This window comes from Physeter macrocephalus, chromosome 12, assembly GCF_002837175.3.
Source record: "Physeter macrocephalus isolate SW-GA chromosome 12, ASM283717v5, whole genome shotgun sequence".
NCBI lineage: Eukaryota > Metazoa > Chordata > Mammalia > Artiodactyla > Physeteridae > Physeter > Physeter macrocephalus.
Window position 1 is genome coordinate 15,251,662 of NC_041225.1, and position 18,059 is coordinate 15,269,720.

Here is an 18,059-nt window from a genome sequence, read left to right on the forward strand (position 1 = left end):
AGCCTCTCCGCGGCATGCGGGATCCTCCCAGACCGGGGCGCGAACCCGGCTCCCCTGCATCGGCAGGCGGACGCGCAAACACTGCGCCACCAGGGAAGCCCCTGCACTAGGCACTTTATACACATCATAATTTTGTCCTCAACAGCAGGCCCACTTTACAGATGAGGAAACTGAGGCTCAGGGAGTGGCAGAGCTAGTACCTTTTCGAACTCTGGCGCACCCGTCCTGGATGCATCTCTAACTCTGCACGGCTAAGGCGGCTTTGGACACAGCTCTGTGTCCCAGCCTCCTACAGTGCAGGTGTCAGGAGTCCAAAGTGGAGGCAGCTGTCTGGGTTCATATCCCAAGTGGGAAAAGTCTCCCTCGTAGAGCTGCATGCATGTGTGCAAAGCTCATAAAGCAGGGCCTGGCATGGAGTAAGTGCTGTATGTGTTAGCTCTCGTCATTTCGTACCAAAAATGTCCTAGCCCAAATTCCCCCCAGGGTCACACATCGCTAACTTGTGGACTAGAAGTTAGCGGGAGAGGAGCATGCACTTGACTTCCACTTCACCACGGTGGGTGTCCTTCACTGTGTGCTCTGTAAGGTCCGGGCTCCTGGGCCCCCGGGCCTGGGAAAGGGAAGGAGAGAGGCAGGCTCTGTGTGGGTGGCTTCTGCACGACAGGGAGGTGGGCTGGAGCCCAGGCCTGATGTTGCTGGGGGCTGGGGGACTTAAGCAAGGCCCCCTCCCCACCTCCCCAAGTCAGTGCCTCGATGGTTGCACATCTCGACACAGTCAGAGGTTTCAAAGCAGCTTGATGGAACCTCAAAAGAAGCCTTACTTAGAAGCCTGTACCCCCGACACATAGAAAGGGCGCTGCTCAGATTGAGAAGGGAGTCTTGCTCCACAGGCCCTCCCCTTACCCCACGGCAGTCCCTGGGGCTTCTCTGTGGGACCCCAAGATCTAGGTGTCACTTGACCAGCAGAGAGTGAGGGATGAGATCCACCAGCTGAGTTCAAGAGGGGCCGGAGCCGGGGAACGCGAACCAAGATGGCCATGGCTGGAGGCATCGAGAGGAGATCCCGCAGCCTCAGGGGAGCCTTGCAACGGTGTCTGGAGCAGCCCAGAGAGTCCACGCCAGGCCCATGCATTGGGGTAGACCAAAACGCGCCTCTCACCCACAATAGGGTGGGTGGGGGCCTGTTTCACTGTGTGCCGGAGGCCCAGCCTCCTCTCCTCTGAGCCCTCGTGAACCATCAGCCAGAGGCACCTGTGGGCAATTCCAGGCTCAACTGTGGCTCTCGGGAGCCCAGCTCTCGTATCCCTAAGAGGCTGGTCCCTGGGGCAGTGTTAGGACCGTCTTCCCTCCTGGTCCCCAGAGGCTTTATTTGGATCATGCAAAGTCACCGCAGCCTTCTTCCTCAACCCACACTCACTAAGGAGGGGTATGATGTTAGGTCATTAGTGTGGGGACCACATGGAGGACTCAGGCCCCAAGAATGCAGGGACTGTAGAGCCTCCCGTTGGTAAATCAAATTAAGCTTCATGTTGCAGCCCAGCCTCCGTGTAAGGAAGTCCCTGAGCTTTCCCCTTGATGACCACATGGATGCCTTGTGAATTCTCAAATTCAATCACAACAAAGCCCGGTGCCCCCGCCTCGCTGGCACCCTGATCCGGGGCTGGTCTGCCTGTTGGCTGTGCCAGTGGCCCCACCCCTGGTTCCTACGTGTGCCAAGTCCTCTGCTGGATATGCCCGTTCATTGCAGGCTGCAGCCCACCGAGGGCGCGCTGACCAGCAGCTGGGTTCAAGAGGGACTGGAGCCATCGAGTGTGGACAGCAGCTTGGAGTTTTGCTGCCAAGGGAAGCAAAGCTGGGTGCCGGCTGGCAGGAGAAGCAGCCTAGAGGGGAGCCTCGCAGAGGTGTCGGGGCAGCCAGGGTTGTGGGAAGGCTCCTGCATGGGGGCAGGTGAAAAGCGCCCCTCACCCAGTACCTGGTGCCCTTAGCTCAGAGAATGAAAGACTCGGAGCCACCTTTCCCAAGCCCCTGCAGGTGGGTCCTGCGCAGAGGGGGCTGTGTGGAGTGGGGGACAGGAACAGGGACTGAGACGTTTATGCAGTGGGAAGAAAGCCTGGTTTGTAACCTATCAGCCTATGGTACGACCTTGAGACGTTTAGCCTTAAAACAATTCTCCTCAAGCCTCATGCTTTCACTCCTTTGACAAAATGCTTGTTTGATAGAGAGGTGAAATCTGTATTGCTGACCCCCTGCTTATCAATGAACACTACTTAATGGGGAGGGGATGGCCCCGGACTAGCCCCTAGAGAGGGGAGGGGAGGGCTGAGCGCAGGGAGACGATAGAGGCAGGTTGACTTCACGGTTTTGCCAAACAAGGCTCCTCAGCGTGTTGAGGAAAGCCGTGCAGGTGGCTGTTTAGGTCCATTCATCGCCAGTGCACCTGTGATTGCAGAAGGAGGGTGTGATGTCTTGGGCAGCTCCTAAGAGATCTGGCTGCGTCTCCACTGAAACTAACCAAAGAGGGAGGAACCTGTGGATTTCTCCTGTGCAAGAGCCAGCAGAGGGCTCCAGCGCCCCTGGGAGCAGGTAGGGTCCCTAGCACCTGGCCTGACGCTGTGGGCGTCAGGAAGGAACCGGGCTCCCTGCTCCTGAGACGACCCCCCAGAGCCCAGCGTGAGGCCAGCGGACCGGGCAGGGTGCTGTGGAACCGGGCTTCTGGAGGAAGGGGCAGCCAGCTCCTCAGGAAGGAGGGTGGGGAAGGGTCCACAGAGCCCGGGAGTCGGGTGGGCGTAGAGAACTGGTAGCTCTTTCCCAAGCCAAGAAACAGGAAGGATTTCCTCTGCCTCTTGTATTCTGCCGGCCCAAGTGCAAGTGTCAGAGTTAAAAACTTGACTCTCACTTGTTTAGGGAACAAGCAGGAGAGCGAAGCTCTTTCAGAAACTGATGCTACATAGGGATCAAAACTGGTTGATGTCCCAAAGGGCAAATTAATAGCCAGTAACTTTAAGGGCCGTATATTTCCAAGGATGGAAATCATTCCATCCCTAGCGGACACAAGTCATTTGCAACCTAATCAGTCTGGTTGACATCTAGCTTCGCAGCACCTGGGCTCTGATGGATAGAAAATGAGTCAAGCAGAGTTTCCTAAAGCAAGTGTTCTAGTGTGACGTTGAAAAGCCCTCGGCGATCTTCCTGTCCTATCTTCCAGTTCTGGGTAATTAACACCCGCGTCTTGGTGGAAGGCACCAGCAGTCACTTAGTCTCCCAGGTCAGAAACATGAGGTCATCCTGGGCTCTGCCGGCCCAGCCCTGGTCCTCTTGGTAGCCAGGGGCAGTGGCTTCTTCCTTCTTGACGCCTGCCAGTCTCTCTTCTCTGTGTCACCTCATTTGACACCCGAGGCCAGAGTGGCCATTCTGGAATGAAGATCAGACAAGCCCTTCCTCCACTCTGGCCCTTCCGTGGCTCCTGTGCCCATATATCCCTTGGCTCACCTTGGACCCTCCGCCCAGGGTGCCCTTCGACCGTGCTGTCACTGCACCTGAGTCTTGGAGTATCACCTTTCTCTCTGATTCCCCACTCACTCCCTGCCCAACAGGTGTGAACCACATGGCACGTTGCTTCAGGAGGTAAGCCTGGACTAGAGACGTTAAAATTGACACCCAAGGCAATAATCCATGAACCCACCCAAGCAAACATAGCCGTGGGGGATCCGCCCATCCAGCATGTGCCACAGAGCGTGCCCCACATACAGGTACTGTTCCAGGGTTGGGTGCCAGCAGTGAGCGGGCAGGAGAGCCAGTTGTCTTGTTCTGCTCGGGCTGCTATAACAGAATAGCATGGACCAGGGGCCTTAAACAACAGAAATTTATTTTCTCACAATTCTGGAGACCGGAAGTCCTCGGTCAAGGTGCCGGCAGGGTTGGCTTCTGGTGAGGCCTCTCTTCTTGGCGTGCAGACGGCCACCTTCTTGCCGTGTCCTCACATAGCCTTTCCTCCCCCTCATGTTGGAGGGGGAAATCACTCTTCTTCTTCTTATAAGGTCACCATAACCTATTGGATTAGGACCCCACCTTTATGACCTCATTTAACCTTAATTACCTCCTAAAGACCTCATCACATTGGGGGTTAGGGCTTAAACATATGAGTTGGGGAGAGAGGGACACAATTCTGTCCATCGCACCAGTAAACAGAGAAATATGCACATGCCAGGGAGTCATGGCCAAATGAAGAAAGTAAAACAGAGACGAGGGATAGATAGGAATGCGGGGTGTGTGTGACACCCCTGAGGAGGTTATGATTGATCAGAGGCCTGAAAGAAATGTGGGTTCCAAGGGAAGAGCATTCGAGCCAGAGAGAAGAGCAAGGGAGTGTTCCTGGTGGGTTTGAGGGGCCAGAGGGGCCAGCATGGCTGAAGGCGGGGGAGCAAAGGGCGGGACCTGGGAGATGACGTCAGAGCTGGGGGCGGAGAAGCACATTTACTGGCCATTTAAGGACTTTGGTGCAGGAGGTTGTTGCACGGAGGGGTACCTGAGGATATGTCTTCAGCAGCTCCCTCCAGCACAATTTCAAAAATAGACCGATGAGATCCAGGGCAGAAGCAGGGAGAGATGATGGAGCCCTGGAGCCTGGTGGGGGCAGTGGAGCTGCGACAGGGGCTTAGAGGCAGGTGCGGGTTGAGGGTAGCGCTGGCAGGGTTTGCATGGGGATTGAGTGTTGGGGGGGAAGGTCTATGCCCAGGGTTTCGGCATGAGCACCCACAGGATGGAGTTGTCGTCCATTCTTGTACCAGCCTCACAGGTTTGGGTTTTTTTTTTTGCGGTACGCGGGCCTCTCACTGTTGGGGCCTCTCCCGTTGCGGAGCACAGGCTCCGGACGCGCAGGCGCAGCGGCCATGGCTCACGGGCCCAGCCGCTCCGCGGCACGTGGGATCTTCCCGGACCGGGGCACGAACCCGCGTCCCCTGCATCGGCAGGCGGACTCTCAACCACTGCGCCACCAGGGAAGCCCCAGCCTCACAATTTTTATTACAATGATTATGAATATGTGTTAGTATCTAATAGGAAAAACTCCCTCTTTACTCTTCCTTTCTAGATTTTTATGGATTTTTAAATTCCTCGTTATACATTTCAGAGTAAATTTATCAAGGTCTTCAAAAAATCCAACTGGATTTTTGATTGAGGTGGTGTTGAATTTACAGTTTATTACAGGAGAAATAACATCTTTATAATGTTATTATGGTCCTTTCTAAAATAGAATGTCTCATTTATTCAAATTATCTTTCTATATAGCAGTCCTTCGAGTTTTGCTTAATACTTAGATACTTTTAATTTTTATTGCTATTATGAATGTTATCTTTTTAATTTTATTTTTAGGTGGTTATTACTGGTGTAGAAAATTGCTATTGATTTTCATAAATTAATCTTGCATCTGGCAACCTTACTGAACTCTCAGGTATATTGATTCTTTTTGTCACTGTAGAGACCATACCATCTATAAATAGTTTTCTCTTATACTTCCCAACTCTTAACACTGTTTGGGGTTTTTTTTTGTTGTTTTTTGGGTTTTGGGGTTTTTTTTGCCTTTTTCAAGATTTCCTTAGAGCATTGGCCAGACATCAATTAGTGGTGACTGTGGCCAACCTTGGCTTGTCCCCAATTTTAAAGAAAATGTGTCTGAGCCTTTACCGTTAAACCTAATATCGTCTGTAAATAAATATATGGTTTGCAAATATAAGCTGCATCAAGTTAATAAAGTTCCCTTTGATTCTTAGCTTGCTAAGAGTTTTTGTCTATTTATTTAATTATAAATAGATGTGGATGTTTATCAAATGCCTTTTCTGCATTAGGATTTTCATATGATTTTCTCTCCTTATACTCTTACAAATAAAACCTTCTTGATCCTGGTGTACTTTAAAAAAAAAATACAGTTGGATTCAGTTACCTGACATTTGGTTTAAGATTTTGCATCTATTTTCAAAAGTGAAATGGGCACATAATTTTCTTTTTATTTGTTTGTTTGTTTTTCCAGCTGTATTGAGATATAATTAACACGTAGCATTGTGTACGTTTATGAAATGATCACCGCAATAAAGTTAGTTGATACATCCATCACCTCACATAATTACCATTTTTGTTGTTATTGTGGTGAGAGCAATTAAGATCTGCTCCCCTAGCAACTTTCAATTATACAATAGTTTTGCTAACTGTAGCCCCCATGCTGTACATCAGATCCCCAGAACTTATTCTTTTTTTTTTTTTTTTGGATAGTTACATTTTTTTTTCTTTAAATTTATTTATCTATTTATTTTTGGCTGCGTTGGGTCTTCGTTGCTGCGCGCAGGCTTTCTCTAGTTGCAGCGAGCCGTGGCTTCCCTTGTTACGGAGCATGGCCTCTAGGGGGACAGTTTTGGATAGTTACATTTTTTTTTCTTTAAATTTATTTATCTATTTATTTTTGGCTGCGTTGGGTCTTCGTTGCTGCGCGCAGGCTTTCTCTAGTTGCAGCGAGCCGTGGCTTCCCTTGTTACGGAGCATGGGCTCTAGGCGCACAGGCTTCAGTAGTTGTGGCACACGGGCTCAGTAGTTGTGGTTCGCGGGCTCTAGAGCGCAGGCTCAGTAGTTGTGGCACACGGGCTTAGTTGCTCCGCGGCATGTGGGATCTTCCCGGACCAGGGCTCGAACCCGTGTCCCCTGCCTCGGCAGGCAGATTCTTAACTGCTGAGCCACCAGGGAAGCCCCAGAACTTATTCTTGTACCCTTTGACCAACATCTCCCCATCCCTCAATCCCCACCGCACCCCCCCACCATCTCCTGGCAACCACCAATCTACTCTCTGTTTCTTTGAGTTTGGCTTTTTTTTAGGTTCCATATATAAGTGAGATCATACAGTATTTGTCTTTCTATGTCTGACTTACTTCGCTTAGCATAATATCCTCAAAGTTCATCCGTGTTGTCACTACTTTTCATTCTTGTGCTGTCCTTGTATGATTTAGGAATCAAGAAGACTGTACTGATCACTGGATTAGCAATATGGAGGTCACTGGTGATATTAGGAAAGCAGTTTGCATGGAGCGGTGGGGCAGGTGCCCCACAGAAGTAAGATCAAGGGAGACTAGGAGGAGAGGAAGTGAAGTCAGCGAGTTAAAGGACAGAAAAAGGCACTAGCTTGAGGGGAAAGTAGGGTCGACGGAGTTTTGCTTTCTGGATTTTCGATGAAAGAAATAGAAGCTGGTTTGGGATTTTTGTCTTATTTTATTTTTTGGCCCCCAGGGGCAGAGGATTAAGTTAATTGACTCTTTATTAACTTCATGGGACAATATCAGTCTTGAACCCACTTAAAACCCATCTCTTGTTTATTTATTTTTTCCCTTTTATCCCCTCCTTTCCCTCTTTCCCTAGAGGCAATTATTTTAAGTTTTATTTTATTTTTATTTTTTCTAATTTGTATACAGTACACTTTGCCTTTTTTTTTTTTTGATGTCCAGTCCATGAATTTTGGCAAATAGACAGTCATGTCACCACTACCGCAGTCAAGATATAGAACAGTTCTGTCACCACAAAAAATATCCTCATCCTGCCCCATCTGTAGTCAACCCCTCCCTTGCCCCCCAGCCCCTGGCAGCCTCTGATATATCCTCCTTCCCTGTGATATTCTATAATTTTATCTTTTCCAGAATGTCATATAATTGGAAGTCATACATTATGTGGCCTCTTGAGTCTGGATTCTTTCATTTACCTAATGCATTTGAGATTCATTCATGCTGCTGTGTGTATGAACACTTTGTTCACTTTTACTGCTGAGTAGTATTCCACTTTACGGATGTACCAGAGTTTGTTTATCCATGCACTAGCTGAAGGATATTGGGTTATTTCCAGCTTTTGGCAATTGTGAATAAAGTTGCTCTAAACATTTGCATAGAAGTTGTTATATGAATATAATAGGTTTCATTTCATTTGGGTAAATAACCAGGCATGGGATTTCTGGGCCATATGGAAAGTATATGCTTATAAATGACTGCCAAGCTGATTTCCAGAGAGGCGGTACCATTTTCATTCCTGCCAGCAAAGTATAACGGTTCCCGATACTCCAGATCCTTACCAGCACTTGATATTGACAATATTTGTTATGTAAGTGATTCTGATTGGTGGGTAGTTGTATTTTATTGTGGGTTTTTGTTTTGTTTTGTTTTGGGCCGCGTCAGGTCTTAGTTGGGGCACGCGGGATCTTTGTTGAGGCACGCGGGATCTTCACTGTGGTGTGACGGCTTCTCTCTAGCTGTGGTGTACGGGCTCCAGAGCACGTGGGCTCTGTAGCTTGGGGCACACAGGCTTTCTAGTTGAGACGCGTGAGCTCAGTAGTTGTGGCGCGTGGGCTTAGTTGCCCAGCAGTATGTGGGATCTTAGTTCCCCAACCAGGGATCAAACCCGCATCCCCCGCATTGTAAGGCAGATTCATTACCACTGGACCACCAGGGAAGTCCCCCATTGTGGTTTTAATTTCTGTTTCCCTAACTGAAAATGGTGTTAAACATCTTTTTATGTGCTTATTTGCCATCAGTATATCCTCTATGGTGAAGTATTTGATCCGGTTTTTCATTAATTTGAGGTGTTTGTTTTCTTACTGCTACATTTTGAGAGTTCTTTATATATTCTGGATGTCCTTTGTTAGAAATGTGATTTGCAGATCTGTAGTTTCTCTTTTTATTTAACAATATCTCTTACAGAGCAAAACTTCTTTTATTAAAAAGTACAGTTTTTCAATGTTTTCTTTTATGGATCATGCTATTGGTATCATGCCTAAGAACTCTTTGCCTAAATCCAGGTCATAAGGACTTTCTCCTGTTTTTTTCTAGAAGTTTTATAGTTTTACATCTTACATTTAAATCTGTGCTCCATTTTGAGTTAATTTTTGTATAAGAAATAAGGTTTAGGTCAAAGTTTGTTTTTTGGGTGGATGGATGTCCAATTATTCTAGTACCATTTGTTGAAAAAAATTAAACTTTCTCCATTGACTTGCTTTTGCACATTTGTGAAAATCAGCTCATCATATGTATGTGGATCTATTTCTGGGTTCTCTGTTTTGCTCCATTGATGTGTGTGTTTGTCTTTTCTCCAACACCACACATTCTTGATTATTATAGCTATATAATGAGTCTTGAAATCAGATAGACTGATTTCTTCCACTTTATTTTTTTACCTAATCTATATTCTTTGCCTTTGCCTGATTATAAAACCATTAAGTTTTATAATCAGTGTGTCTGTATCTGCGAAAAAATTGTCCTGGGATTTTTATTGGAATTATGTTAAATCTGTAAATCATTTTGAAGGTAATTGACATCTTTATGATGTTGCATCTTCCAATCCATGAACACAGTGTGTCTCATCACTTATGTGATTTCTGTGACTTCTTTCAGCAGCATTTTTGTAGTTTTCAGTAAACAGATCATATGCATGTTTTGTTAGGTTTTTTACCTATTTATTTTTATATTTTTATTTTATATTATCATTATTTATATTTATTTTATATTTTTAACCTATTTTCCCTATTTCATTTATGGGGTGAGTGATTGTAATTAGTATTGTTTTTAAAATTTTGGGCTCCAGTTGTACATTGCTGATCTGTAGAAATGTGATTGAGTTTTGTGTGTTGACTTGGTATCCTGTGACCTTGCTATGCTCACTTATTAGAAGATTTTTTGTATATTCTTTGGAATTATCTACATGGATAATCATGTCATCTGCAAATAGGGTTAATTTGGGTTTTTTTCTTTCTAATCTAACTGGTATGCTTTTTCTTGCTTTCTTTTTTTCTTTTTTTTCCCCCTTTTTGCACTGGCTAGGACTTTCATTATGATGTTTAATAGGAGAAGAGAGAGCAGATATTCTTGCCTTGTTCTCAATCTTAGGGGGAAGACATTCAGTCTTTTGCCATTATGATGTTACCTATAGATTTTTTGTAGATGCCTTGTATCAAGTTGAGGAAGTTCCCTTAGATTCCTAATTTTCTGAGAGTTTTTTTTTTATCATGAATGGACATTGAATTTTGTCAAATGCTTTTTCTACATTAATTGATATGATCACATATTTTTTCTTCTTTAGGCTATTAGTAGAATAGATTATGTTGATTTATTTTCAAATATTGAATCAACCTTACATTCCTGGAAAATCCATTTGGTGTGGTGTATTATTTGTTTTATAAATCAGTAGATTCAATTTGCTGAGATTTTCTGCATTTATGTTAATGAGAGATATCACTTGGGACTATTCAGGTTATCTCTTTTATCTTGGGTGAATTTGGGTAGTTTGTGATTTTTTAGGAATTAGTTCATTTTATCAAAGTTATTGAAGTCTCTGTGAGCAGAGACTTGTTCATGATATTTCCTTTTTAACCTTTTAATGTCTGGGGAGTGTATACTTACTTCCCCTGTTTCATTCCTCATAGCAGTTATTTGTGTCTTCTCGCTCTTTTTCATTTTTGCTAGAGTTTTATCAATTTTACTGATGTTTTGAAAGAACCATCTTTTGGTTTCATTGATGTTCTCTACTGGGTTTTTTGTTTTCAGTTTCATTGATTTTTTAGAAATATTTATTTATTTTTGGCTGCGTTGGGTCTTTGTTGCTGCGTGCGGGCTTTCTCTAGTCGCGGCGAGCGGGGGATACCCTTTGTTGCAGTGTGTGGGCTTCTCATTGTGGTGGCTTCTCTTGTTGCGGAGCACTGGCTCTAGGCGCGCAGGCTTCGGTAGTTGCAGCGTGTGGGCTTCAGTAGTTGCGGCACGCGGGCTTCAGTAGTTGTGGCATGTGGGTTCCGTAGTTGCGGCTCACGGGCTCTAGAGCGCAGGCTCAGTAGTTGTGGTGCATGGGCTTAGTAGCTCCACGGCATGTGGGATCTTCCCAGACCAGGGCTCGAACCTGTGTCGCCTGCACTGGCAGGCGGATTCTTAACCACTGTGCCACCAGGGAAGTCCAATTTCATTGATTTTTGCTTTTCCTGTTTCCTTTCTTCTGCTTGCTTTGGGTTTATTTTACTCTTCTATTTCTAGTTTCTTTATGTGGAAGCTTATATTATTTATTTAAAATCTTTTCTCTCTTCTAAAATAGGCATTTATGGCTTTAAATTTACTTCTAAGTACTGTTTTAGCTGCACCCCACAAATTCTGATATAGCTTTTCAAATGCATCCAGTTCAAAATATTTCTGTTAGGTGCCAGTTATTTTCCTGCAGAACTTGATTTCCATTTGATGTCATTTCCCTTCATCCTGAAGTTCTTCCTTTAGCATTTCTTGTAGTTTGATTCTGCTGGCAACAAATTCTCTAGGCTTCACTTATCTGAAAATGCCTTTATTTCACCCTTCTTTTTTGAAAGATCACTGCACATAGAATTGTAGGTTAATAGATTTTTTTCTTTAAAGAATTAAAGTGTTGTTCCATTGTCTTTTGATCTCCATCATTTCACGTGAGAAGTTAGCTGTCTTTCTTATTGCTGTTCTCCTCTAGGACCTCCCCTTCTCCAGTGGCTACTTTTAAGATCGCCTCTTTATCTTTGGTTTCCATCAGTTTGATCATGATGTTCCTATGTGTGGTTTTCTCTTTATTTATCCTTTTTGGGTTCACTGAATTTCTCGAATTTGTGTATTGATATTTTTCAACAAATTTGGGGAAATTTTGGCCATTATTTATTCAAATATTTTTTATGACCCACTTTCTCTTTCCTCTATTTCTGGTATTTTAATTACATACATATTAGGCTGCTTGATATTGTCATTAAGACTCTATGCATGGTTTTATTAGTATTTTTTCTCTTTGTTTTCAATTTGGATAATTCCTATTGACCTGTCTTTATGGTCACTGACTTATTTTTCGGTAGTGTCTAAACTTAAGTTCATCAAGTGAATTTTTTTTTAGATGTTGAGGTTTTTTTCAGGTTTAGAAGTTCCATTTGGTTCTTTTTTTTTGTTTTTTTTTTTTTTTAATAGTTTTTACTTCTCTGCTAAGATTCCCATCTGTTCACTTTTCTTTCCCTTAATACTTTCAACGTATTGGTAGTAATTGTTTTAAACTTAAATAATAATTCTAATAATTTAAAAACCTATTAATTCTGATGACTGCTTTATCTCTTGATCATTGGATTACATTTTCCTGCTTCTCGTGTCTTTTCATTTTTTATTATATGATGGCTACTATGGGTGGTATATTGTAGGGAATCTGGACTATATTATCTTCACATAAAGCCATTGAAGTTTAGTTTGACAGGCACTTAAATTCCTAGCAGATCCCTTCATCAGCACAGACTTTATTTTAGACTTTGTTAGAATAGGTTTGTTTTAACTTTGTTCTTAGTTCTAGAGCATGGTGCTTTCTCCCAAGGCATGGCCTTTCTGGGGTTTCAGCTGAATGCCTGAAGTTCATAGGGAAGTATCTCCATTCTAGATGAACCAGGACTCCCAACTTTTTTCATCATTGTATGAACTCTGATATGTCTTTTCAGGTCTCTGTCCTACTACCCCCCAACAGCTGCTCACAGCTGGACCTTACGGAGTCTCATTCAGAACACGTGTAGCCCAGCTCTTGGCCAAAGCCCCAAGGGAAATTCCACACAGACTTCTGGGGCCCCATCTCTGTGCAGTTCCCTCCTCTCCAGGATGCTGCTCTGCAAGTCCATCTGTCTCAGCAGCCCCAAACTCTGATCTCTGCCTCATCAGCATTTCCCCATGTCACAGAAAGTGTCCCCAGCCCATATCCAGGGTGAATGTGGAGCTCACGTCATATGTTTCCCTCCTCCCAAAGATTGTAGTCCTGTGCTGTAGTCCAAAGCCTGCTAATACTTGCCTCACATATTTCTTTCAGTTTTCAAGTTGATCGTGGTGGGAAGGTAAGTCTAACACTCACTACCCCATCATGGCCAAAGGCAAAAGTCTAAGCAGTATGTTTTTTTAATTGAGGTATAACTTACATACAGTACAATGCACAGATGTAAATGTTTAGTTCAGTAAATTTTGACAACTGTATACACCCTTTTAACCACCACCTGCTGTACTGCTTTCTAATGCCATGCATTACTGTTACTTGTCCTATAATTTCATATAAGTGGAATCATAAAGTATGAACTCTTTTATCTCTGCTTTTTTCTGAGCATAATTTTTGAGATGCAGCCACATTGTTGTATATATCAGTAGTTCATCCTTTTTTAAATGGAATATACTATTCTGTTATGTGAATGTGCCACAGTTCCATTCTTCTGTTGATTGAGTAGTTTCTAGTTTGGGACTGTTATTAATAAAGCTACTGTAAATATCCTTATACAGGTGTTTGTGGACATATGTCTTTATCTGTCCTAGGTAAATAGGTTATAAGGTTGATATATGTTTGACTTTATAAGAATCTGCCAAGCAGTTCTCCAAGATGGTTACACCATTTTACACTTCCACCGACAATATATCATATGAGAGTTCCAGTTGCTCCACATCTTCACCAACATTTGTTGTTGTCAGTGTTTTTGAAATGATAGATCCATGGGTATTTTGCATTGGAATATCTGCATTTCTTTGACAATGAATGCTGTCAGGCATCTTTTGATTATTGGCCAGTTGTATCTCTTCTTTTGTGAAGTGGTCTAGTCTTTTGCCTATTTTAAAAATTGAGTGATTAGTCTTTTTTCTGTTGATTTGCAGAAGTGCTTTCTGTATTCTGGAAATGAGTCTTTGTCAGATATGCGTACTGCAGATATATTTTCCAGTCTATGACTTGCCTATTGAGTTTCTAAATGACTTTATTGCTTTTTCTCTATGTTTGCCTGTTTTCTTTTTCATTAATTTCTACTCTTATTTTTATTATGTCCTTTCTTATAACTTTGAGTTTAATTTGCTCTTATTTTTAGATTCTAGAAGCTTATATTGCTGGCTTTACACCTATCTTCTTTTCTAATAAAGGAATGTAAAGCTAAAAATTTCCTTCTAAACACAGATTTACCTGCATCCAGAAAATTATGGTATGTGGTTTTCATTATCATTTAATTCAAAATATTTCAAAATTCTCTTTGTGATTTTTCTTCTCTAACCTATGGGTTAATTAGAAGTGTGTTGTTTAGGGAATTCCCTGGCAGTGCAGTGGTTAGGACTCTGGCTCTCACTGCCTGGGGCCTGGGTTCAATCCCCAGTCGTGGAATTAAGATCCCGCAAGCCACGCAGTGCAGCCAAAAAAAAAAAAAAAAAGTGTGTTTTAAAATTTCCAAATATTTGGGATTTTAAATATATCTTATTGTTTTAGATTCTAATTTAATATCACTGTGGTCAAAGTCTAACACGCTGCAGGGTGAGCCCTGTGAGGCAGCCTTCCTGACGACCCACTCCGGGCCCGCAGAGCCTCACACACCTAGCCTGATCCGTCTGAGCCCTGTGCTGGGCCAGCTCTGTGCCTGGGCCTCTACCATGAGCACTGCCTCTCAAGAGCTCTCTGCAAATCACCCAGCAGTTAGGCTCTGTTGCCTTGGTCCATCCATGCACCCATTCTGCAAGAGAGCTATTTCCTTCCTTCCTTCTCTCTAAATTTCCAGTACCTCCTCCCCGCCCATCCTTACCCTCAAGTTGCTTCCTACTTCACAGAAGAAAATTTCCCCAAGCTCCTACCATCACAGAGCCTTGATTGCTGAGGCCGCGTTGCAGGGCTCACCCTGCAGTGGGAACAAGCAAACAGCTGTGCAGGTAACCATGGGCTCACAGTTCCTTGGGGAAGAGGGGAGACTGGATGGTGACAGAGCAGTGGGGATGGTGCGGCCCATTTCAGTGGGAAGTTCTATAATATGTGAGCCTGCTACTCCACAAGGGGTAGGTATTCAATGCCGTTTTGTTTATAGCTTTGTTTTGTATTATAAACTTGATATGTGCCGTACTAAAATAAATTAGGAAAATGTAAAAAAAAAAAAAAAAAACCCATAAGTAAAAAATTAATGATCACCTGAAATCTACCTCCCCTGCAAAAGGTAGCCACGGTTAGTTAATATTTTGATGCGTTGTTATTAAAGAAAAGATCTGGTCCCTACCCTACGGACCCTCAAAGTCTGACCTCCTACTCAAATGTGAATAAAAGCCCCAGACCAAATGCAGCTGGGCAACAGCATGTTAGGCTGGATGAGCCAAGAGGAATACCCTCCCAATTCCTGGGGGAAATCGGGGCGGGGAGAGGCTCATGGAGAAGGTGGTCCAGGAATTGGATCTTGAAGGTCGAGGTCCCCTGTGCTTGTCTTCTGTTTTTTTCCCTCCCACCTCCCCTTGTTCAGTGTCTCTCCAGGACAAGACCTCCTCCCAACTCATCCCCATCCCGCCGTGTGGCTGAGAGGGTGGCACGCTCCAGGGGAGGCCAGCGGTCAGGGCCCTCTATGTGAGGAGCAGGGCAGCAGAGAGACCAGGAGGCACAACTCCTGAGTGTGCTGTTCCTCTGTAGCCTGTACATTTGTGCAGTGCACAGCCTGGGTGACTGTACATGGTAGTCGCTCGAGGAGAGTCCCTCCACCCCTTACTTCGGCCCCTTACAGTGCCCACACTGGAGCAAGATGGGGGCGGGGCCGCACGTTCCACCCTCCTGGGTCTGTGTCCCCCTCCAGACAGCAGCGACAGTGAGCTGGAGCTGTCCACGGTGCGCCACCAGCCGGAGGGGCTGGACCAGCTGCAGGCACAGACCAAGTTCACCAAGAAGGAGCTGCAGTCCCTCTACAGGGGCTTCAAGAATGTGAGTGCCCCCCATCCCCCCAGGAGAGGCCCTGATCCCCCTGGCCTTCCTGTCCCTGGCTGCAGGATGCAGGCAGACCTTCTGGACACTTCCCATGGCACAGTGAATATCCCAGGGCCTTTATGGGGCTCATGTTTTGTGGGAGAGCTGTCTGGGGGGTGGGCCAGGTCCTAGAGTCAGTGTTCTGAAGGCACCACACCCCCTTCTGTGGGTGGGTCTCGATGCTGGTGCAGGGGAGGAACCTGCAGAGGGACCAACCTGGCACGAGGGGACTCACCACCCCCTCCCACCGTGCCCACCCCACCAGGCTTTCCCCAGCCCGGGGCTGCTGGAGCCCAGCGGCGCCTCAGGCAGCAGGTGTCCCCCAGAGGGAGGAGAGAGCCCAGGCCCTGTGGAGTCAGGGTGTGGGAGAGCGGTGGCGGGGATTACTGAGAGGGGTGCCTTCCTGCTGCAGGAGTGCCCCACGGGCCTGGTGGATGAAGACACGTTCAAACTCATTTACTCTCAGTTCTTCCCTCAAGGAGGTGAGTCTGAGGCCGGGCCCCCAGTTCCTCCAAGTTCCCGCTTCCCTGTGGCAGCCCTGCAGAGGGTGGGCATCCCTTTTATGGGGAGGAGACCCTCACCCACACACACCCGCCCCAGCATCCCTTGCCCGGTGCTGCCTCCATCCGGCAGGCAGGGGGGGACTCCAGCCCAGGACTCAGCAGCAATACGCTGAGGGTGCTTGGGGTAGGGGCTCAGGCGGCCCCGACACACCCAGCCTTGCCCTTGGTCTCCCCAGATTCCACCACCTATGCGCACTTCCTCTTCAACGCCTTCGATGCAGACCGGAACGGGGCCATCCGCTTTGAGGTAGGTCCCCGTCCACCCCTCCCACGTCCCCTGGTCCTGCATCCCCCGGCCGCGGTGCCACCCCCTCGGGGCCGCCAGAGGCTCAGACAAGACCCTGGTGTAAACGGTCCAGTGTGTCACCCAGGGAACGAGTGGACTCTGCTTGGCTGGCCCTGGGCCTGACTGTAAAGTCAGGGGAATTTGATTTTGCTGTCTGGCCACCCTATTCTCAGCCTTTCCTTCCATTCCAGCCCCGCCAGGCCAAGGGAGCTGTTAAGGCACACTGAGGCGGTAGTGACCCAAAGTGAACTTGCATTTGAAAAGGGGGCAAGGTTTAACTAGAGGTCTGTGCTAAGGGGATCTGGGCACCCCGCCCTGGAACTTACCCCCTTGCCCGAAAACAGGCAGAGCACCCCTGCCTGAGCAGGCTCAGGCCTTCCAACGGGCAGGGCCTAATCCTGGGTGCACCATGGGTGGGGATCCCTGTGGCCAGGAAGGATCCGGAGGGGTTGGGGGGAGACACTCAGCCCTCCTCGCTACCTCAGACCAGCAGCACTGTGAACGAGCCTGCCTGTCCCCCCCGCATGCCCCAGCCGCCTGCCCCCAGGAGGGCCCTGCCTGGGTTCTGTGCGGGCAGCACGTGGGCTCCACTGAGGCCCCCGCTGTGGAGGCCAGGCCCCTAAAAATAGCTGCAGGAGGAAAGCTGAAACCTCTTCGGAGAGGAAAACCTTGCTGAGAGCCAGGCTTGATCGATAACCGCCCCCCAGCTCGGCTTCCAAGGCCAAGGGCGGCTGACAGGAAAGTGAGAGAGAAAGCCCCTGCACCGGCTGGGGTGATAATACCTCGAGATGCTACTCAGCTTCCCTTATCGCTCCAGCTGGCCCGCTCACTGACCCTCGGCCGGGATGGGACAGCCCAAGGCCACCGCCAGCTCTGGGACCACAGGGGCCTCACCTTCCCCGGGCCACACTCTCGGTGTATTTGTGAACTTACAGTGTTTTCAGCCTTTTTGTTTTCAGTTCTGCCTGCACACGGTAAAAATCCAATCAGTACAAAGGAGTAAACAGGGAAAATTCATTTTCCTTCCCTGGTCCCAGCCCTGTGGCCAGTTTCTTGTGTGTCCTTTAAGAGGTACCTGAGGCTTCTGGGAGTGAAGTGTGAGAAGCGGTTGTGTGACAGACCCAACCAGGACTTTGATGATGGTTTCTCTCGTTCAGGAATCAGATGACCAGACAGCTTAGCAGGGCCCCCGCATAGTGGCGGGTGTCAGGAAGGTCTCCATCACCCTCCCGTGGTCGCCTCTCTCACCATGGTCCCTTTAAGGTGGTCGATGGCGGGTCTTTGTTGGGGAGGTGCTGTCAGTGGCTGAGCGGGGGGCGCTGGCGCCGACCCCCTTCTGCTAGGCACCTTCTCAGAAGGTCATGCTTCTCCCTCTTGAAATTAATTCCTCCGATTTCTTATGGGGAGGTTTGTTTACCTTGGGGACCTTCTTGTTTGTTTACCTTTGCATC

At 46.7% G+C, this 18,059-nt stretch overlaps 1 protein-coding gene across 2 annotated transcripts in view; it reads left to right on the forward strand.

Moving 5' to 3' along the window:
• KCNIP3 (potassium voltage-gated channel interacting protein 3) overlaps positions 1-18,059 on the forward strand; it is a 79,420-nt gene that overhangs the window by 55,007 nt on the left and 6,354 nt on the right. For both annotated transcript variants that reach the window (XM_007118470.2, XM_024129873.3), the window contains 3 exons: positions 15,593-15,717; positions 16,172-16,241; positions 16,499-16,569. In XM_007118470.2, coding sequence (XP_007118532.1) covers positions 15,593-15,717; positions 16,172-16,241; positions 16,499-16,569 — 266 coding nt within the window. The remainder of the gene's footprint in view (positions 1-15,592; positions 15,718-16,171; positions 16,242-16,498; positions 16,570-18,059) is intronic.